This window comes from Pelophylax lessonae (genome assembly GCF_965119305.1).
Source record: "Pelophylax lessonae genome assembly, chromosome: 4".
NCBI lineage: Eukaryota > Metazoa > Chordata > Amphibia > Anura > Ranidae > Pelophylax > Pelophylax lessonae.
The window spans coordinates 574,618,095-574,640,460 of NC_138771.1; the positions used below are offsets into that span (position 1 = coordinate 574,618,095).

At 41.5% G+C, this 22,366-nt stretch overlaps 1 protein-coding gene across 1 annotated transcript in view; it reads left to right on the forward strand.

Annotated features, from left to right (window-relative positions):
- Positions 1-22,366, forward strand: part of ASH2L (ASH2 like, histone lysine methyltransferase complex subunit) — a 65,024-nt gene that overhangs the window by 10,585 nt on the left and 32,073 nt on the right. The window contains exons 2-11 of the mRNA XM_082255224.1: positions 642-708; positions 7,219-7,361; positions 7,467-7,555; positions 9,172-9,266; positions 9,362-9,457; positions 11,839-11,934; positions 16,536-16,611; positions 18,644-18,734; positions 20,478-20,695; positions 20,792-20,959. Coding sequence (XP_082111350.1) covers positions 7,243-7,361; positions 7,467-7,555; positions 9,172-9,266; positions 9,362-9,457; positions 11,839-11,934; positions 16,536-16,611; positions 18,644-18,734; positions 20,478-20,695; positions 20,792-20,959 — 1,048 coding nt within the window. The 5' untranslated portion in view covers positions 642-708; positions 7,219-7,242. The remainder of the gene's footprint in view (positions 1-641; positions 709-7,218; positions 7,362-7,466; positions 7,556-9,171; positions 9,267-9,361; positions 9,458-11,838; positions 11,935-16,535; positions 16,612-18,643; positions 18,735-20,477; positions 20,696-20,791; positions 20,960-22,366) is intronic.

Genomic DNA, 22,366 nt, shown 5'->3' on the forward strand with positions numbered 1-22,366 from the left:
TCCTTGTGGTGAACCCTCTGTATTTGCTTTCGTGAAGTCTTCTCTTGATTGTAGACTTTAACAATACGGTCACCTCCTGGAGCGTCCTTCACTTGTCTGGATGATGTGAAGGTTTGTTTTTTTTTTTTTTTTTTTCTTAACCAAAGAGAGGATCCTGCGATCAACCACCACCGTGGACGTCCAGGCCTTTTTATTGTTGCTGAGCTCACCACTGCATTCTTCTTTCCTCAGAATGTACCAAACGGTTCATTTGGCCACTCTTAATGGTGCTGCTATCTCTGATGGATTTGTTTTGTTTTTGAAGCCTTACATGGGAACAGCTTCTTTTGAAAGCATGATATAGATTCCAAATTCAAATACCACACTTAGAATCAACTCCTAGACCTTTTACCTGCTTAATTGATGAAGTACAGGCTACGCACAGCCACAATAAATTCAGATCTGATGTGTCAGCCTGGGGGGGGGGCAGTGCAGGATAAATATGGTTTTTAACATGAAAGATGGACTTTGCTTTAATTATTAGGCTCTGAACCCTTGACAATCCTATTCACTTCTCTTCGCTAAGACCCAGGAACAGGGTTTAAATTAAAATATATTTTTATAATATGGAAAAAAAAATGAACTATTTTCTTTAATTGCAGTGACTCGCTTCAACTGGGCTCAGCGGCAGGACTGGACACTGAATCTTCCAACGAGAAAGATGCTTTGGTAGGTAGAGTGAAACCACTAATTTAATCCCTTACCTTTTCCTGTTGGGTACATGGGCAGCTATAAAGGAGTGTGACGCTGATCACACACTTGGAAGGGGAAAGCTTCCACTATCTTGATGTGATAGTTGTGGCCTACTGTTCCCAAAGTGGCTGTGGGTGTAGTAGGGAAACTACCAGAAAATAAGCTGTGGATTGAAATGCTGCATTTACTGAGTTGTGACCAGTTACTGATGCAGTAAAACAAAGCTCACTAAACCACAGTAAGCGTCTGATTTACTAAAGTCGTTGTTTTTATTTTAGATTATTTGACTTGAGATATACGTTCAGAGACATTGAAAAAAATATTTTAGTATAGCAATTTCTCCTATATTGATTTGATAGCAGGCCCACTTAAAGTCAGCCATTGACATAAGTTCACTGTCCTATGAACTAGCTATTTTCAGACAACCGCTCTAGCAAAGAGCTGTTGGTTGGGGGTTGGTGGTATTTTACCCTGCTCGGTAACCATTCTTTCCCCTGAGATGAACCAAATCGCTTCTCAGCCTTTTGCCTAAGATCAAGTGTTGTATCTGTTCTTATCAGTGATCCAGTGGGGGCGCTGTGCTGTCATCTGACCCGACCAGGGTTGGGTGGCGGCTATGCAAACCTGCTGGAGTGATGGGGACCTGGAAGGTTAGTATCGGCACAAACTGAAACCGGAGCGCCTGAGCGTAATTGGGGGGCCGGGAGTAAGTTCTCCCAGAGAAAGCTGGAAGGGTCCACTACCTCCCGATTTGAGCTTGCTACCTTGTCTGGCCATGGGCTGGGAAGGCAGAGAGTCCACGGTGTCTGTGCCCTCTGGGAGTGGTCGCCGCAGAAGTGCTCTTAGTATATACTTGGGAGTGGGAACCCAATGTGTGAACCGACACATGCTCACAGTCTCTAAACACTTTTTCTGCACTGCGCCATTTAGGGCTGGGCCTTTTGGCTAAAGTCCAGGGCAATTTTTGTTACCAGGCCTCAGGGCCCGGCCAGTGCACCATGCATGGCCACTTATTTATTTTCTCCTCACGTTTGTCACCTTTCACTTATGTGTTTTTTTGTTTTTTTTTCTCACTAGGATGGAGGGTGTGAATCCTCGGGCTTGCCCTGAAGTCTAGGGGGAGGATGTGTGGCCTTCTGGTTCCTTCCTTCTGTCCCTGGGGGGTCTCTTTGGGAGAGCCCCTCGACCTAGTATTCGGGTGCGGCTTCGGCTGCCCAGAAGAATGGGTCTGTCAGGGGCCTTGCTCCTCAGGGGATTAGGGTAGAGGTCCTACCCCTTCAGGGGGGGGGACAAAGCACACCCCTAAGTGCACTTTTTTGTGTGTGTTCACATGCAACTTTTTGTGTTCACTTATCATGTTTTTTCGTTTTAGTTTTGCACCACCGCGGATTTAAAAAAAAAAGTTGTGGCCTACTGTTCCCAAAGTGGATGTGGATGTAGGGAAGCTGCCATAAAATAAGCTGTTGATTGAAATGCTGCATTTACTAAGTTGTGACCGGTTGCTGCAGTAAAACAAAGCTCACTAAACCACATTAAGCGTCTGATTTACTAAAGACGTGGTTTTTATTTTAGATTACTGATATATACGTTCAGAGACATTGACAAAAAAAATTCTAGTATAGCAATTTCTCCTATATTGTTTTACAGGACATATTTGGACGCATTGCATGGCTCTTTTCTTGTTTTTTCCTATATTGATTTGTTAGCAGGCCCACTTAAAGTCAGCCATTGACATAAGTTCACTGTCCTGTGAACTAGCTATTTTCAGACAACCGCTCTAGCATAGAGGGGTGGTGGTATTTTACCCTGCTTGGTAACCATTCTTTCCCCTGAGATAAACAAATAAGTGTTCGCTTTGCAAGGAAATTTGTCCCACAGCTTTGTGAATGTGCTGAAGGGGTAAAAAAAGCAGCATTTTTGCTTGCAAACGATTGGATGATGGAAGTCATCAGGTCTTCATGTCGTTCACTAAGATCTGGGGACGCTAGATGCATAAGGGAAATATTATTGAAATAAATGGGAGGCTGACAGCTCCCTCAGCTAATTGTGGCCATTGACTACAGCCAGGGCCAAATCACCTGCAGGTTACTGCTCCATAAGCAATTGCATTCAAATACTTGTGATTATGGCATGGGAGCTGTCAGCCCCCCCATTGATGGCCCCATTTGCTAGTGTGAATGAGAGCTTGGTAAATTAACCTAAGGTGTCTGTATTCTCTTCTCCATTCAGTTGAATAGATGATGGCTGACTAAAACTGTCTCCAGGTGATGGGGATTGGGGTCCATTTTAAAGTCTAAATCTAGACAAAAATAAGAATCCTTGGTGTGAAAATCATTTGGGCGGGTTCGAAAACTCTTCATGAGGGCTATTGTCTCCACTTCCCTCTTCTATTGTTTTGAAATGGCATTCATCAGCCAAGCTTCTTCTTTGCCCCCCTCCTCTGATTTATTTTTTTTGCAGTTCCTGTGTTTATAGGTCAACTCCTTACTCCGTAAATTTACGTTAATAGCCTCTGCCCATCGAGTGCATTTTGGTGGAGTAGGTGATATCTATTTCTGCAATATGAGTTTTTACGGGCTATACACAGGGACCATGGCCACATTAAATGTGTGTCCAATCGAAGAATGTCTTCTGGCATAACCCCTAAGAGCTACCTTTTGGGTCTGATCATGCATGTGTGTAACATGGAGTATTTAGGTGGTAAAAATATACTCCCAATAGCGATGTAGCATGGGGCAGTGCCATAGCATATGAATAAGGGTAACCGTGGCCATAGTACATTCTGGACATCATGGGGAGTTCGCCTTCCCCCAGGAGTGCAGTTTGTGTGGAGTATAGTGAGCCCTATGGATAATAAACAGTTGGGTCAAGTGCTGTGAGGAGGATAAGGAGACCTGGATTACTGGTTTTCTAAAGCTTGATCCCATTCTTCATCATTGAGGGACTCTAGATCTTGACACCACTGTCCAAGACTGTAAATCTGTACCGGGGCACTGACTGTCGTTTTGTGGTGATGAGTATGTGTCAATTAGATCCTGTTTGGAATGGTTTGTGGAAACTGCCATGGTTGGGATTCGGCAGGGATTGTTCTTTAATGGAAAAGACACTGCTTGGCTCTGTAGAGCATGACACAGCTGTAAGTATTAAAAGAAGAATTAGAGAATTGATAACTCTCTACCAATTTTTTTAAAGGGCAGCAAAACCTCATTGTAAAGAAACCTAAAACCGACACAAGTCCATATAGCTCAACCAAACAATCCCATATACACAATCCTATACCTACAGTTGATCCAGAGGAAGGCGAAAAATCACAGCAAAGCATGATCCAATTTGCTACAGCAGGGGGTAAAAAATTCCATCCTGATCCTCGAGAGGCAATCTGATATTTCCTGGATGAACTTTACCTGTAAATATTAATACCCAGTTATATTATCTACAACCAGGAAAGCATCCAGGCCTTTTAAAACAATCTACTGAGCTGGCCAGAACCACCTCTGGAGGGGAGTCTATTCCACATTTTCGGAGCTCTTAATGTGAAAAAAACCTTTCGGTATTTAGAGACAAAATCTTTTCCTCTAGATTTAATGAGTGCCCCCTTGTCCTCTGTGATGACCTTAAAGTGAATAACCCAACACAATATTCACTATATGGACCCCTTATGTATTTTTACATGTTGATCATATCCCCCCTTAATCTCCTTCTCAAGCGATTAATAAATTCAGTTCCTCTATTCCAGTGGTTCTCCACTCCTGTCCTCAGGACCCACTAACAGGCCAGGCTTGCAAGATAACTGAAATACATCACAGGTGATATAATTTGCTGCTCAGTGGTTGCCATATTCCAGGTTGCATCTCCCCAAGGTAATACTTAAAATCTGGCCTGTTAGTGGGTCCTGAGGACCGGAGTTGAGAACCACTGCTCTAATCTATCCTCCTAGCGGAGCACCTACGTGCCTCTTATCAGTTGGGTTTCTGTTCTCTGCACAGTCTCCAGTTGATGTTCAGTGCCCTGATTTCCTGTCCTAGCCTCCCCTATGAGAAGGAGCTGCTGATCGGCTCTCCTCGCCTCATACTCTGACAGTGTGAGGCGAGGAGAGCCGAATAATGGAACTTTCTCAATTACATGTGACCGGCTGTGATTGGACACAGCCGATCACCTGGGTAAAGAGTCAGATCATTGGCTCTTTAACTAGATTGGGGTCGCGCCGTGTCCTAGCAACACGCTTGGGGCGCGTGAGAGGCTGTTCTGGTGCGCCGTCATGACGGCATCCCAGAACAATAGCTGCACCGCTTTACAAGGTGTTTGGTTTTTTTTTTTTGTTTTTTTTGACAGAACTGTAATATATTCTGTATGACAGACTCTTGTCATAGGCAGGTGGCTTGATAAAAGCTTCTTGCACCAGCTGTCAGCTATGCTGGCCATACAAAAACAATGTCTTCCTAAGAACATTCGTTCAATTTGCTAATCGTTAGTGGGGGTCAAATTGACGTTCGCTTTCTACCACAGTGATGGGAAAATTCGAAGGGGCGGAATAGAAAACTTCTTGGTCAAAGGAATGTTCAGGCAGTGTATGTGGTTTTTGGTTCAGAAATTACATTCATTTTAAAACCAAGTAAAACATTTTTCAAATTACATCCTTTCATTCAGCGAATGTACAAAGATTTTTCATAAGAATATTCTCATCCAAAAATCTATACATGTATGGGCAGCATAAGGCTCGGTTCACACACATGCAGTTTGCTTTTGATCCATTTCTGCAGTGCTTTTTGCTGTGCGTTTGCATTTTTGCGCCCGTGATTTTGCTGCGATTTGCATTTTTTTTTTTTTGGGGGGGGGGGGGGCTAATTTGTTGTTGGGCAGCTGCAAACTGTCACAGCCGGGTGCCCACACCAGTGATGCCAGCGCCGCCGAGACCAGAGGGAGAGGATCAAGGCTTTGGGCGCCCGAATCACTGGACCGTGGGACAGGTGAGTGTCTGTTAAAAGTCAGCAGCTACACTTTTTGTAGCTGCTGACTTTTAATAAACACAGAAAAGGCTGGAACTCCGCTTTAAAGTGTTTTTTTTTTTTTACAAACATGTTATGTGTAATGGGTTTTGCACAGAGCAGCCCCGATCCTCCTCTTCTGGGGTCTCCCACCAATGCTACTTGCTCCTCCTGCCTTCATAGTACCCCTATAGCAAGGTAAAAAAAAACTTCTATGTTAAAAAAACTTCTGCCTTTTAGAACCACTCACTTCCTGCCCAGGACTACATGTCCCATGAGGCATTGCTCCTCACACATTCACAAGTTCTCAGGCACTTACTGACATGTATTGAGGTGTATGTGTGCTGCACTGTATCTTCTGACATCTATGGACGGTGTGCTTCACTGTACTTCACTGTATTTCCTGATATCTAAACAAATAATGCATTCTGTATACAGGCCAACCAATCAGCTGACTGATTAATCTATTAGTTTTTTTAGCCCTACTATATGTCCTTGTATTGGGGCAGCACTGTGGCTTAGTGGAAAGCACTTCTGCAGACGGAGATATTGGTTTGCATACCGAGCCTGACACTATCTGCCTGGAGTTTGCATGTTCCCCCTGTGCCTGCGTGGGTTTCCCTTCAGGTATTCTGGTTTGCCACACTTCAAAGACCATGCTGGTAGGTTTAACTGGTTCCTTTCTACATTGGCCCTAGTATGCATATGAGGTAGGAACCTTCAGTTGTAAGATCCTTGAAGGCAGGGACTTTAAATACCTGTAGTAGTAATACATATGTATTGTGAATAAATGGTAAAAAATAGTAATTTTTTCCACAGCAGCCGGTCTATATTTTGCATACCCTTAAACAGCAAAAAACAAAACCAGTCTGTGTCTATAAGATTAAAATGATATCACACGAGTGACTTTTATTAAAATATCACACGAGTGACTTTTATGTAACTTAGTGAAATGTATATTTTACTTTAGGAGAGCTTTATTACCCTTTAATGCTAGATTGCAACACGCATAAATTGCAAAGGTGGTTTGCAGAGATTATTGGCATACCAATAAGAAAAGACTGCTATGTTGACAAAGGCACAAATTGGGGCGACTGACTTTTTTTTTTTCTCGGTGTTGTAATCCTATAAAATTTGCATTCATGTACATGAGCATTTGGTGCTAGCGCAGCGCATGCAGATGTCGTCCAGATCATCCGGTGAGATTGTTGTGATTTAATCCAGGGAGGGAATATAAATTATGTATATATTTTATATTTTTTTTTACACAAACTAGATTATAATCCACATCCCCCCCCCCCTTGCATATGTGCAAATACATATCACTTCTAATAGAGATTATTTTCTCTGAAAGTGGGGAAGGGGGCCCAGCATCAGCTGCTGAGTCAGCCATTTAGGGTAGTGCTGGGACAAATGACACACCTCTTTAATATGGTGTCCAGAATTGGTGTTTTAGAAAAAAAAAGTTCCTATCATGATATCCTCTTTGAATTGTCCCCAGGACTCTACAGCAGACGGTGAAACCATGGATACTCAGACCGGATCGGTTGATGAGGAGAATGGACGGCAGCTTGGCGAGATCGAGCTTCAATGTGGCATCTGCCTGAAGTGGTTTGGAGCAGAGACATTTGGTATAGATACAACGTATGTGCTCCTATTCTCTTGGATGTTTCAAATAAAAAGTGATTCGTAAAGGTAGCTGAGAATATGCACTAATAATGGATTATTAATTATTTTTTTTTTTTTTAGGTCTTGTCTTCCATTTATGACAAACTACAGCTTCCATTGTAATGTATGCCATCACAGCGGGAACACCTACTTTCTGAGAAAGCAAGCCAGTAAGTCATTGTAAATGTGGGATGGACAGGGAGGTATAGGACCCATTGATGTTTTAATATTTTCTCACAATGTTCATTAGGGAAGTGACACAGTTTGTGTCAGGACAAGCATATGGGGGACTGTCCCCTTCTTTTTTTTTTTTTTTTCTAAGTTCCTTGTAGCAGCCTAAGATCCAAGGCTTAGTGTATCAGTACTGCTGGACCTCATAAGTGAGAGCTGAAGTTACACTCTGCAGGGCTTAGTGAGGAGATCTGAAAGCTGATTGGAGGGAAGGGACACAGGAACAGAGCTGAGGCTGTCAATCAGCTGCAGTTCCCTCCCTATCCTCCTTTTTCTCTTGATGTCAGGAAATGTTGTCAGAAGTGATTTATGCTCATGGCAGAGGAATGAAGCAGCAGATAGAAATAACACCTAGCGCTCTTTATCGAGCCAAGTACACACTATAGAGGGGCTATGCTTTGTTCATATCCTATTTTGTCTAATGTTTACAAGTAGTTTACAAGTACTTTAAAGCAGAGTTCCGGCCTCGGGGGTCAATTTTAGCTAAAAATACCCCCGGGACAGTCGGGGCTAGTACATTCCATAATGGATAGCTTCTGAACTGTCCCGGGTCGCACTTACCTGTAAGAAGAAATACTTACTTTGAAAAGTTCTTCTCCAGCACTGCCATCTCAGGTGTGGGCAGCTGAAGCCGCAGCGTCCCTCTTCGTGTCCTCTTCCGTGACGTCGGAGTCCCACAATGCACTGCACTAGCCCCGCTCGTCACTTCCGGTGTAGGCGCGGCATCCCTGCACAGCTTCTGGGCATGCCCAGAAGCTGTTTAGCAGGGAATGCCGCGCCTGCACCAGAAGTGATGTGTGGGGCTGGTGCAGGCGCATTGACTTCTGGGAGCGATGACGTTCAGCTACCAGGAGTCATCGCAAACCGGAAGAGACGGTGCGGGCCACGGCCGCAGAGGGAGGAAGTGAAAGGAAGGTGAGTATATTTTCTTCTATAATAAGGCAAGTGACCAAAAAAAAAATCGGCAGCATCCATTTCTTTTTCAGGTTGCACTCAGCAAAGGCCAAAATAGATTTTTTTTTTTTCCGATTTTTGAGGCCAGAACTCCACTTTAAGGTCCCTTAACCTAGGTTCACATATATGCAGGTGTAGGACTGTATGTATATCGCACACATTCCTGCAGGAAAAACTCACTACTATTAAGAATTAATGCTACCCCCCCACACTTCTGCTAAATAGCACCCCACGCATGGGGGAAATGCGGCACATTTTTCAGTGCAAGGAAATGCATAGGGCCATGAGGTTTTTGTGTAGCTGTGATTTTAAAAAATAATTTGAATAAATGAAAACGGGGCACACGGAGACCGCATAAATGTAAACCTAGCCTTATTCCTGTAAGAATGCATATATTCTAAAAGCTATCTGACCGCCTACTATTTGCTTCAGTGGCTGGCTGACCTGCTAAGCACAGTGGGTTGTAGCTTTGGGGAAATCCTGTGTTTTGCTCTATACCAGCATTTACAAAAGTGTTAGTAGTTTGTTCTGTAATTCTCTAACAGTTTGTTTGGGGTGTGGCCTCTTGGAACAACAACCAACCCTAATCTAATATTTGCAGATTTGAAGGAAATGTGTCTCACTGCTTTAGCAAACCTAACGTGGCAGTCTAGAAACAAGGATGAGCATCCAAAGACTATGTTTTCCAAAGACAAGGTAATCTGTTACAATGTGAAAACGATTTAAATCATGTGTTTAGAGTATGCTTACTCGAGTGTGCTTACAGTATAATACTGCTCTGTTCTTTGCAGGACATAATTCCATTTATCGACAAGTATTGGGAAAGTCTGACCACTCGACAGAGACCGGGAAAGCTGTCCTGGCCAAACAGTATTGTGAAAACTATGGTAAATGTCTTCTAAGTGAAATAGCAAATGTATTTTTGGGTGCACGATTTTCATTCATTTTTCATTCTATAATGCAGAGGATAACAGATTAGTGTCAAGATCCCTGGTGCCAAACCTGGAGACCCCTGCAGACACTTATGTGTTTCCCTATTGCCTTGTTAAAGTAATGGTCTCTAGAGGTCTCATGTAACGTCTCCAGTCTGACTATCCTGAATGTCCCCAATCTAGCATGTTAGCAGTCCAGAAGCATCTCTGGCACAGGGCCAGCAGTCTCTAGCACCAAACGTTATTTGCTGCCCTTTAGTGATCTCCTGGGCTACACTTGAAACCCCCCCCCCCCCCCCATATCAAGCAAGTTGACCACCACTGGTCAATATTCATTGGTTACTTGCTATATTCTAGGATCCAATAGGCAACAAAAGTGTTGTATTTCACTTTCTGTCCCACAAAATATAGCATCTGAAATCCACTTTTTTTTTTTTTTTTTTTTTTTAAGCTAGCAAATGTTTAGTGGTTTACTGTGGGGTTTTTATTTATTTACGGTCGTTCTTTGTGATGGCATTATAGGTGATGACCATTATTGGAATTTCGAGCCAAGATTTTCCAGTACTGAGAAAATATGAAGGATGTTGCAGCTCCTCCTTAACCTTCCCTCTCCTCAATTTTTTTTATGCTTGTATATATCTAATTTAGTATTTCCGGCTGGGGTCCTCTTCTCCTTCCTGTAGCGTCACTGGGCAGTTCTAAATGCTCAGTTTTAACCCATGCTGGCCCAAATTTTTTTCTCCTAGGTAGCAGTTTAACCTGACAGTCTAAAGTGTCAATTCCTCTGTCCCTCAATGGGACTCCAAAAAAAAGATTTTACGTTGATTTTAGGTTACTTGTTGGACTGTTCATCATTGACGTTCATATTTTCAAGGCACTGACCTGTATGTAATATACCTTTTTGTATACCAACGGAAAGCTGCCATATGTGCTCACATGCCTCCTGGCCCTCTGGACCCAGTGCATCACAGGTCAGGGTAAAGGGCCAATCACAGTGGCCCTTTACCACATGATCTCTCCGTCCAATGACTGAGCAATCACTTGTCAACTAGGCGTCATGGCCAATTCAGCTTGCACTGCTGCTGTTTCTCTCTCCTCACACGCTGTAGCAGTGTAAGCTTGCACGATCCTGAGTGCCCTTCAGTTCTCCTACAGTACCATCTGAGTGAGTGCCCATCAGTGCCATCCTTATCAGTGCCGTGAAAAAAAAAAAAATCCACACTTTCCAAAAACTTGTGTGGGGGGGGGAGAATGACTCCTCATGCCTCGTAGAATATGCGTTGGTGTTTGCTTTCCATTCCAAAATGGGGGCATTTTGTGGGCGTTTCATTGGCTTGGTGCTCCAAGGCTTTTTAAAGTGTAATAGATAGTCAAGAAATCAGATGGGTAATTTATTGCACTAGAACGCCTGAAGGTACTCCTTGCATGTTGGGTCTCTGGCTAGGCTGTGAAAGTCTCACACGGGGTATCTCCATACTTGGGGAAGAGTAACAGAATGTGTTTTGGCTTGTAGTTGCTAGTATGCCTATACAGTGTGTGAGAAATATCCTGCTAATATGACGATTTTGTTAAAAAAAAAAAAAACCTTCATTTTACAAAGAATTGTGAGAAATTACAACTTAAAAAAACTCACAATGCCTCTTACTAAATACATTGAAATGTCTACTGTCCAAAAAGGGTTAATTTGGGGGGTATTTGTACTGTCTTGTCTTGTTAGTGTCTCAAGGAATGAGGTGGGCTGTCGGTACATCATGTGTAATCCATTTTCAATGATTGGCACCATATCTTGTAGACTATAACTTTCACAAAACCAAATAATATATACTGATTCGGGTTATTTTTACAAAAGCTATGTAGTCCGTATAAATTTTGGTCAAAATTCGTGAAGAAAAGTTACGAACGAACTTGAAAATCTTCTAACAACGCATGCAGAAATGCATTTTTTTATTGAAGTTTCTGTCCTTGGTTAGAAAGGGGGTAGAAGTGCCCAGAAGCAAGTGGTTAGGCAGATAATATAAATTCTATCCTATGGCATCTATGCCGATACCAAAGAGCTATATAATATGATCCCATATAATGCAGTCATAAAGTGCTTATGTCCTAAATTACATGCAATTCGCAATTTCCAGTTCCTATTTCTAATGTCATGCAAACTGCTCTAGGGCTTCTAATATTTTGTATAATAGCTAGAGTTGGCAAGACGGCTAGATTTTTATTTTTTGTGATGAGATGGCTCTCCTAATTCTTTCATAGGTTTCTTGTGAGTTTATGCAATGGTTGTCCAATGCAGTGTCTAGAAGACCCCAATGTGAGCATTGTATTGACCTCTGTTTCAGACTAAAGAGCGAGATGTGTTTTTAGTGAAAGAACACCCGGACCCAGGCAGCAAAGACCCAGAAGATGATTATCCGAAATTTGGCCTCCTTGATCAAGTAAGAAGAGGGAAATCCTCTACCCGCTTTGTATATCTGTCTTTAAAGGAACAGAATGAGACTCCAGGGATTATCCCAATGTTTTCAGTCTTAAATGGAGGAAAGGGTAATGTTAACCACCGCAGCTCCGGAAAGTTTTACCCCCGCTTAATGACCGGGCCATTTTTCGGCACTGCCTTACTGTAGCGAAAAATTGCGTGGTCGTGCGACGTTGTAATCAAATACAATTGATATCCTCCCCCCCCCCCCACACACACACAAATAGAGCTTTCTTTTGGTGGAATTTCATCACCTCTGGGGTTTTTAGATTTTGTGCTATAAACAAAAAAAAGCGACAATTTTTTACTCTCTGCTATAAAACATTCCCAATAAAAAAATTAAAACTAATTATCATTTTAGGCCAATTTGTATTCTGCTACATATTTTTGGTAAAAAAAATCCCAAAAAGCGTATTTTAGTTGGTTTGCACAAAACTACGGGGTAGATTTTTGGACTTTTTTTTTATTTTTTAATAGGAAATGGCAGCGATCAGTGATTTTTCTAGCGGGACTGTGACATTGCGGTGGACAGATCGGACCCCTTACTGACATTTTTTACACTTTTTGGGGACCAGTGGCATTAATACAATGAATCAAACAGCAAAAACCAGACTGAGCTGGGGTGCCACAGGGAGATAATAGCCTCACCGTCTCACCCCTTCAAAAAAAAGGGGGTGTGGGGTTCCCAATAATTAGTTACCTGTAACAAAAGGAATGGTAGCAAGAAAGCTAGAAAAAGATTGGGAAGGAAACCCAAGAGGTATAGGCTAAAAAATGAATATCTTTATTTGAAAAAATATATATACAAAACGGAACACATCTATCGGCAATAAGTCACAACAAGGACATACATACATTTACTAAAATTAACCAAGTGGTGTAGCAGGTTAAATGACAAAAGCAAACTGAACAATAGACATTTCATAGACCTGATGATACCATGCTGCGCTGGTTAGGTTGGATGTGATATGGAAGCAACAGTGAACTAAGTGCTTTACTGGCTACTAGGTGGCATCATGAATGTCTGTGAAAACACTTTCAGCTAAATTCACAGAGCTAACATCCAATCTAATCCGCAATGGTCAAGTGTATGGGTCATTAGAAACCAATTAGATGTATTCATGCAATCAAGGTACTGAGCTGCTAATGGAAATCACTGATGAAAGGAATCCTAATAACTGGCCAGTTCGTGTATAAGGAAAATGAAAAAAACATATAGATCATGCAAGCCAATGATTCATCCAGTGAAAAAACAGATGATATGGACTGGTGGGTGCAGTCCTCTCTGTCACATAATAAAAAAAACCTGAAAAGGTATCTTTCTACCTCCAATCGATAGAGTTGTAGGCACCATACACAGCAAGAGATGCATCCAATCAGGCTGATACAGATGATATAAACTGGTGAGTGCAGTCCACTGTCATATATGAAAAACCTGAAAAGGTATCTTTCTACCTCCAATCGATATAGAGTTGTAGGCACCATGCACAGCAAGAGAGGCATCCAATCAAGCTAAGACAATTGAGATGTACAAATGACGGACAATAGGCTGTCCTTGTAAAAAATCCAACTAGGATGCATGGGTCAATGATTGCATGGGATTATGGTTGTAGTCCCTCCACAAGTTAGCTTCAAACTAAGCAAATGTGGCTTTAGTGAAAATAAGTGCAAAATCCATATCAGCAAATGATCATATCCATGGTAAGTGGAGATAAGGGATGCAGGCGAAAATGCAGGGACCCTGCGGGGTTCACCAATATAAAGGAAATGTAATTTGGAAGTATTCACTCACTGCTCGGACGCCTTGATTTCCCAATCGTCATCCATTGATCCTGCTTGGAGGTAGGTGTCATCCGGCTTCCTTTGTAATAAGCCAAGAGCTGTAGATTTGGAAGCAGGTTCAGTAGCAAAAATCCTGGATGTAAGGGCCTGAGACAATTGTAGTCAGCTGGTCCGGAACATTGCAGGTAATACTGGTAATTTTTAGAAAATGTATGTCCTTGTTGTGACTTATTGCCGATGGATGTGTTCCGTTTTGTATATATATTTTTTCAATAAAGATATTCATTTTTTAGCCTATACCGCTTGGGTTTCCTTCCCAATCTTTTTCTAGCTTTCTTGCTACCATTCCTTTTGTGGCATTAATACAGTGATCAGTGCTAAATAATATGCATTGATAGTGTATAAATAACACTGGCAGGGAAGGGGTTAACACTGGGGGTGATCAAAGGGGTTAATGTATGCCTAAATGTGCTTACTCACTGTGGGGGGGAAGGGCTCTGTGACAGGCACAGAGATCGGGGTTTCAGCTTAGCTTCTGAACTCTCCCTGCCTGTGTGACAGAAGACTCGCCTGTTTTGTTTACATAAGCAGACGGGTCTTCTGTCAGTTTCTCTGACGATCGCAGGAGGCCGGCAGCTATTGCTGTTTGCCCGCCTCCTGCTGTGTCTAAACACAGACCGCATGCACAAAATCACGTAGATGTACGTGATTTTGCGCAGCTGAGCTGCCCTGCCGCAATATATCTGCCTGGGGCGGTCGGCAACTGGTTAAAATATACTATGTTGGCAATTCACAAGTTTCTTAGAAATTATCCATATTTTTTACGACATTGGATAAAAATGATTTTGAATGAATATACATACTGGGTCATTTTATGGGGAGACAGCTGCAAATATATATATATATATATATATATATATATATATATATATATATATATATATATATATATATATATATATATATATATATATATATATACAGTGGGTACGGAAAGTATTCAGACCCCCTTAAATTTTTCACTCTTTGTTATATTGCAGCCATTTGCTAAAATCATTTAGGTTCATTCTTCTTCCTCATGAATGTACACATAGCACCCCATATTGATAGAAAAACACAGAATTGTTGACATTGTTGCAGATTTATTAAAAAAGAAAAACTGAAATATCACATGGTCCTAAGTATTCAGACCCTTTGCTGTGACACTCATATATTTAACTCGGGTGCTTTCCATTTCTTCTGATCATCCTTGAGATGGTTCTACACCTTCATTTGAGTCCAGCTGTGTTTGATTATACTGATTGGACTTGATTAGGAAAGCCACACACCTGTCTATATAAGACCTTCCAGATCACAATGCACGTCAGAGCAAATGAGAATCATGAGGTCAAAGGAACTGCCTGAAGAGCTCAGAGACAGAATTGAGGCAAGGCACAGATCTGGCCAAGGTTACAAAAAGATTTCTGCTGCACTTAAGGTTCCTAAGAGCACAGTGGCCTCCATAATCCTCAAATGGAAGACGTTTGGGACGACCAGAACCCTTCCTAGAGCTGGCCGTCCGGCCAAACTGAGCTATCGGGGGAGAAGAGCCTTGGTGAGAGAGGTAAAGAAGAACCCAAAGATCACTGTGGCTGAGCTCCAGAGATGCAGTCAGGAGATGGGAAAAAGTTGTAGAAAGTCAACCATCACTGCAGCCCTCCACCAGTCGGGGCTTTATGGCAGAGTGGCCCGACGGAAGCCTCTCCACAGTGTAAGACACATGAAAGCCCGCATGGAGTTTGCGATACAAAAGAATACAATGTAATCATTTTGTTTAGTTACTGGGAGTTTTCCACAGCTGTTTTCTCTGCTCCCTCAGCTATGCAAAGAATCGAGCATAAGTCAGGTTTAGATCGTCAGGGGGGGTGAATGGAGATCGCGATTTTCATACGATTAATCGTGCAGCTCTACTCTGGACCTCAGACTGGGCCAAAGGTTTACCTTCCAACAAGACAATGACCCTAAGCACACAGCTAAAATAACGGAAGGAGTGGCTTCACAACAACTCCGTGACTGTTCTTGAATGGCCCAGCCAGAGCCCTGACTTAAACCCAATTGAGCATCTCTGGAGAGACCTAAAAATGGCTGTCCACCAACGTTTACCATCCAACCTGACAGAACTGGAGAGGATCTGCAAGGAGAAATGGCAGAGGATTCCCAAATCCAGGTGTGAAAGACTTGTTGCATCTTTCCCAAAAAGACTCCTGGCTGTATTGGATCAAAAGGGGGCTTCTACTAAATACCGAGCAAAGGGTCTGAATACTTAGGACCATGTGATATTTCAATTTTTCTTTTTTAATAAATCTGCAACAATGTCAACAATTCTGTGTTTTTCTATCAATATGGGGTGCTATGTGTACATTCATGAGGAAGAAGAATGAACCTAAATGATTTTAGCAAATGGCTGCAATATAACAAAGAGTGAAAAATTTAAGGGGGTCTGAATACTTTCCGTACCCACTGTATGTATGTGTATGTGTATGTGTGTATATATATATATATATATATATATATATATATATATATACATATTATTTATTTATTTATTTTTTTCTGGGGTTTTGTGGGACTTGAAAATATTAAGGGTTATTCTGTGATTAGAAATCTTAGGAAAAACGGACCTAGAGTTTTTCTGTTGAGACCAAGTTCTTGCCCTGCCTTTTTATGAATGAAGACTTTTTTTTTTTTTTTTGTATGCTGAATTGCAATGCAGTTTTATATATTATATTTTTTTTTTTTAAGGATTTGGGAAATATCGGTCCAGCTTACGACAACCAGAAGCAGAGCAGTGCATTGGCTACTGCAGGAGGATTAAATGGTAAGTTGATCTTGTACACAAAGATGATATAATATACTAATTTTTTTTTTTTGTATATGAATAAGGACTAGAAAACTGCATGTGAGCTATGCAGTAAGTTACAGCCCGTGTCAAACTTCTTTTTTTTTTTTTTTTTTTTTTTTTTTTTTTTTTTTTATTATCGTTTAAAGTAATCCTATCCCAAGTCTATTTAATTTTACTGAAAACCTGAAGAAAGATGGCTTTTTTTTTTTTTTTTTCCTCTTGTTACTGAAAATCTGCATGCCACTCGATCCATAGATCTAGGCAGCTGAATTTATATTAAACTCTTGACTTGCTTTTGGTCTGTACTATATAGTTTCTCTAACTATGTCTATCACATTATCAGATCAGTTGTGCTACCAATCACTGATAAGGGGGTCCCAAGCATCTACCCATCTACATCCATTTCTTGATGTACTTGGAGGGCCCAAAGGTTCCTTGGGAGTACCCTCTCCTGCCAGCCCTGCTTAACAATACAAGCGAATCTAGGAGCTGGCTCTCCCCCTGGCTTTATACCTATACCCCCTTGTTATACAAAGCACTTGCCTGAAATGCAGCTGGTCCTGGACCCTGGGTTGCAGATAGCTAAGGGTATTTTTTTTAAGTTTCCCATGTTATCACTAATGGACAGCTTAATCCATCTTTTACACTACAGTTTAAATTTTCTTCTCTGATGTTCTTGGTTTAAAAGTTTCTACATTTGTAAAAACAAAAAGGAGCCTCTTGTACACATGCAATTTGTTTTAATGAGAACTTCGTACAAATTTGACAAATACTATAAAGTTTTATGTTTGACAACTTGGGGGGGGGGGGGGGATTTCTCTTCTGATCTATATGCTGGTCAGATATCCAACTGTGGCATGTGCTCAGGTCCCGATTTGCAACTAAGCTCCCCATTCTCCTACTGATACTCTGGAGATCTTGCATGATGAGCCCCAATAGTGTATCTCTAACAATCTTCTACTCCCTCAGCCTCTAAGTTGGCCTTTGCTCTTAAACCTCAGTGGAAACCTGATATAGAGGAATTGGATGAATGGGGTGAGATTTTGGAAAATTGTGAAAAGGTGTCTCTCAAAATCTCTCGCCTGCCTGGTACAACTGTATATTCTACATAGGGCATATTTGACTCCTGTTTGGCTGGCAATTTTTTTTTTTAAATGTGCCCTAGATGTCTAATAGCCCCTGGCACGTTTAGTCCTCTTATATGGGATTGCCCTAGAATTCAAGAGTTATGGGAAAAGAATATGCAATTTCTACACGACCAGATGGGTTCTCCACTTTTTCTCTACACCTAAGCCCTTGTTTCTTGACAAATATGACTACATTCCTTCAGGAAACCTTATTTGCAGCTGGAAAGCTCATTGCCTGTGGATGGATGCAAGCTCTCTGACACCTACGCCACAGGCTTGGATAGCTGACATCAACAATTCCTTCTCTTAAGAAATTTGGTTATTTGTATAGGGAGTACCCCAACAAATACAAGATTTTGGGATAGATTGCTGCAGTCCCCTGATACATGTGAATAGATTGTTGTTCGTGTGTGTGTGTGTGTGAAATTTTGGGTTTAGGTGTTCTTGTGGAACCAAGCATTTCTTTGCATATTTATTTTTTTGTGGTTGTCCAGGTATGTCTTGTGTGCCATAGATATGAATATATACTGTCCTAAATTGTGATTTTTGGATTTCTATGCAAGATACTTCCCTCTTTTCCAGTTGCTGTATACCTTGTGGTTTTACATTACTGTGCCACCAGCTATACTGTTACCAGTTGTACCTCTGTTCCTGGACTTGTATGCCAAGATCATTTAATAAAAACATGCGTTTTCGATTATTATTATTATTATTATTTATTTTTTTTTTATATAAATTTAGCTGTTTTATTGACTTTTTGACCTGTAATAGTCCTTTAGGAAATCCTCTGAATATGCCTGTGACCGTTTTTTTTTTTTTTTTTTTTTCGCCACGTAGATTTTTTATTTTTCTCTCATTGTTTTTTTATTGTTGCCTTGTAGGCTCAGCAGCTGCCAGCTCTGCAAAAGGTAGAGGAGCAAAGCGCAAGCAACAAGATGGAGGTTCTACTAGTGCAGCAAAGCGAGCCCGAAGGTAAGATTTCTGTGTGCTTTTTCATGCTTTAGGGGAAAATATTGTGTTTTGGAAAGGGTCCTACCAGGGCCATACGGTTTACATGGTTAAAGGGCTATTCAACTAAAGATTTTTGGTTGAAGGATTTGTGAAAGCATTATCCTCGCTGCTGCTTGATTTTTACCCACTTAGAAGTTATCTAGTTTCCCCACTCTGCTACTATATAGATAGAGATGGGTCTCGTACAGTTCATCTGTACGTAAGGGGGGCAGACTTCAGCTTATGTAAAGATGCGCCGGCTTTAGGTATACATGTTCAGGGTTTGCTCCCCCAATTTTTTGCTTGTTTATTATGTAAAGATACTGTCATGTTGCTCATTCAAGGCACAGTGACAGTGTGCGTTTTTCTAAAATATCCCCCCCCCCCTTCTTACTGATACACTTAGGTTATCAGGGATCCCATGCCACTGCAGCCAGCATTGGAATCTATTGTGTTGCTTGTGTACTAAGCAAGGAGGGGTTCTTCTTTCTTCTTCCTTTACAAGAAAATTACTGGAAATTAGTATCCTAAATCAAGCTTGACAATTAGCAATATAACCACTAGATGGTGCACAATTCATTTGTTGAATCTGCAGTCACAAACCATAAGCAACAAGGTCCAAAGGGGGGGGCTTTCCAGTGTCTCGTGTTCTGAAACTCCGCCCACTGCAAGTGTTTAATACTTTCCTGAAAGACACATGGGAGTGTTTAATTGTCTGGCTAGTAGAATGTCCAGCTGGGTTCAGTAGAGTTTGAGTCACTGGCCTGGAACAAATATGCATATCTGTTAGACAAGTAAAGTTAGACATCCTCCTTTGCATGCTTCTTTCAAGTAAGAGACACCGATACTGAAGCAAGAGGGTAAATGTTGGGTAACTTGCTCTTGAAGAATAAAGTAGGAATGGCTGCCTCTAGGTCTTTCTGGGAAGGTTTCCTTTAATGGTTAAACTGGCAGCAGCTTTTGAGCAGCTTTATAAACGTAGAAATTCTTTTATTAGCAAAATTTGAGAATATTCCCTGTCTATGTGGGTTAAATGCCTCTGAATGTTTCGCTAAGGTAAGGAGAAAAAATTCTCTGGCATTATCCTTTTGCACTCCATTACCATCTGCTTTCATAAATCCTGGGGATACAGAATTACACCAGTCCTGGTTCCCAGACATGTATGACTCGTGGTCAGTGCTAATAGGCAGGGAAGCAGAATCTGATGGCCATTTCTCCTGTCGTAGGAGAAAGCTTATTTGGCATTTGACACTTCATAGTGTCAGCGGATGCCTGTATCCCCACCACGCACTGATTCTTTTACTCCATGTATCACTGCAGTGGAGAAGTAGATGAGAAGGGCCTCCAGGAATGTGAGTATTTGCTGTCTTCTATATTGATGCCTGCTTTATTAAAGCCTTAGACTAAACAGGGTCCTAAAAGAAAACTCTTAAATACCACCCCTGTACATTGCATTAGAAGAGTTCATCCTTGGAAATACAACATTGAGTTTTTTTTTTTTTTTTGGGAACCATTGTTTTAGTTCACACCAATGCTCAACTGCAGAACTGTTCATTTGATGTTCATTTGGTGCATTTCTATGTGTGGATTTTTGTTTTTCCCTCAGTGGTTGATTCTTGGTGTATTCTTGGTGCTATCAGAGGACTCGCAGCCATAGAAGTTCATAGAGATTGAGTTTCCAAATTTTTTTTTTTTTTTTTTTACTGTAAATATTTTTCTTTTTAGTGATCCATTGTTTGCAGCACAGCGTCTTCCTCCTCATGGCTACCCACTTGAGCACCCCTTTAACAAAGATGGGTATAGGTACATACTAGCAGAGCCAGACCCACATGCACCTGATCCTGAGAAACTGGAGTTGGACTGTTGGGCTGGAAAACCGATCCCGGGAGATCTGTACCGAGCTTGCCTGTATGAAAGGGTGCTGCTCGCTCTACATGACAGGGGTAAGGTGCTTTCTAAGTGCATATCAATCTGATGTCGTCATGAATGCATTTTATTTATGCTTCATTTACTACTTATGCCTGGGTTTGTCTTATCAGCTCCCCAGTTAAAGATCTCAGATGACCGACTGACTGTCTTAGGAGAGAAGGGCTATTCTATGGTCAGAGCATCCCATGGCGTACGCAAAGGGGCCTGGTATTTTGAAATATTTGTAGATGACATGCCACCTGAAACAGCTGCCAGACTGGGCTGGTCTCAGGCACTAGGTAAGATGGGCAAATGTACAGATGAATGGCGCAAACCTTCTCTTTAATGATAGTTGAATGCTACAGTTATATCCGATTGTGTGTCCCACTTGATTTTTATAGTATAGCAAGCCCCAGGGATTATGGGGGGCTCTTTTATTTAAAAAAATACGAAGGCTTGCCATTGACCGTTCGATGAACCGGCCGAGATTTGAGGCATGTATATGGGCAGGCAGAATGTACCAAGTTGGTTGATCAACTTGAGTACATCCAGCCTGCTGGATTTTGCATGCGATTATTGCTAGAGGCTGGTATAGCTGCTAGCAATTCCACGGTCTTCTCTCGGCGGGGACAACTTGGCCCAGTGGGAGAAATTCCCCTGTCAACTCTGTTGAATGGGGGGGGGGGGGGGGTGGAGAAATCAAGCAAAATCACTTCCTGCAGCCCATGGTTGCAGGAAAAACTCACGATGTATGGCCTGCAAACACTGAACACTTTCCTTCCAATAGCTTGTACAAGGAAATGTATGCAAGGGCTACTTTTTTATTTCTTAAGTGTGTGCAGTATAATAAAAAAAAATATATAGTGTGTGTTATATAAATAAATACAGTGTGTGTGTGAAACGCACTCCTGCAGTATAATAAAAAAATTATATAATATGTGTTAACCTTGGATTGCGAGCTGCATTCGTTCCGGAAACATGCTTGTAATCCAAGGCCCTCTTGTATCAAAATTTCCCCAAAAGAAATGATGAAAACTCGTTATACAGAAGTCCTTTTAGTTCATATAAAAAGATTTTAACAATGTGATAATGTGGTTGTGTAACCATAAAATGTTCATTCCCAACCAATAAGAAACAAAATCCAGCAGGGGCTACAGTCTATAAATGGGTGCCTCTATGTGTAGCAATATGAAGGTACAACATTTAGCAACTCGCATGGTTGATTAAGACCCATCTAAGTATGCAGGCATCCGGGGTAAAGCTGTCCACATAGACCATCCTCCACCGCCGTCAGTCTGCAATCGTGACGGGGAAGACTACCCTGCAGTAGAGCGATCTGAAAGTGAGGGTTGACGTGCTAGTGGAGCGCAGTGTAGAAGGGATGACATTCGATGGCGGTGCAATGGACGGTGGTCGATATGGACAGCTTTACCCTGGATGCCTGCATACTTGGATGTGCCTGTTTTAATCATCAACCATGTGAGGTGCTAGATGTTGTAACATCATTAAATGTAACTATATTCCTACATTTAGAGGCACCTCTTCTCTTTTATACCCATTTGTGACGTGACGTTACTTGTACATCAAGACATCACTTGTTTATCAAGTCAAAATTTTTATAAAAATTTTTTTGCTTGTCTTGCAAAATGCTTTCAAACCCAAGTGTGTGTGTGTGTGTGTGTGTGTGTGTGTGTGTATGGCTCGAA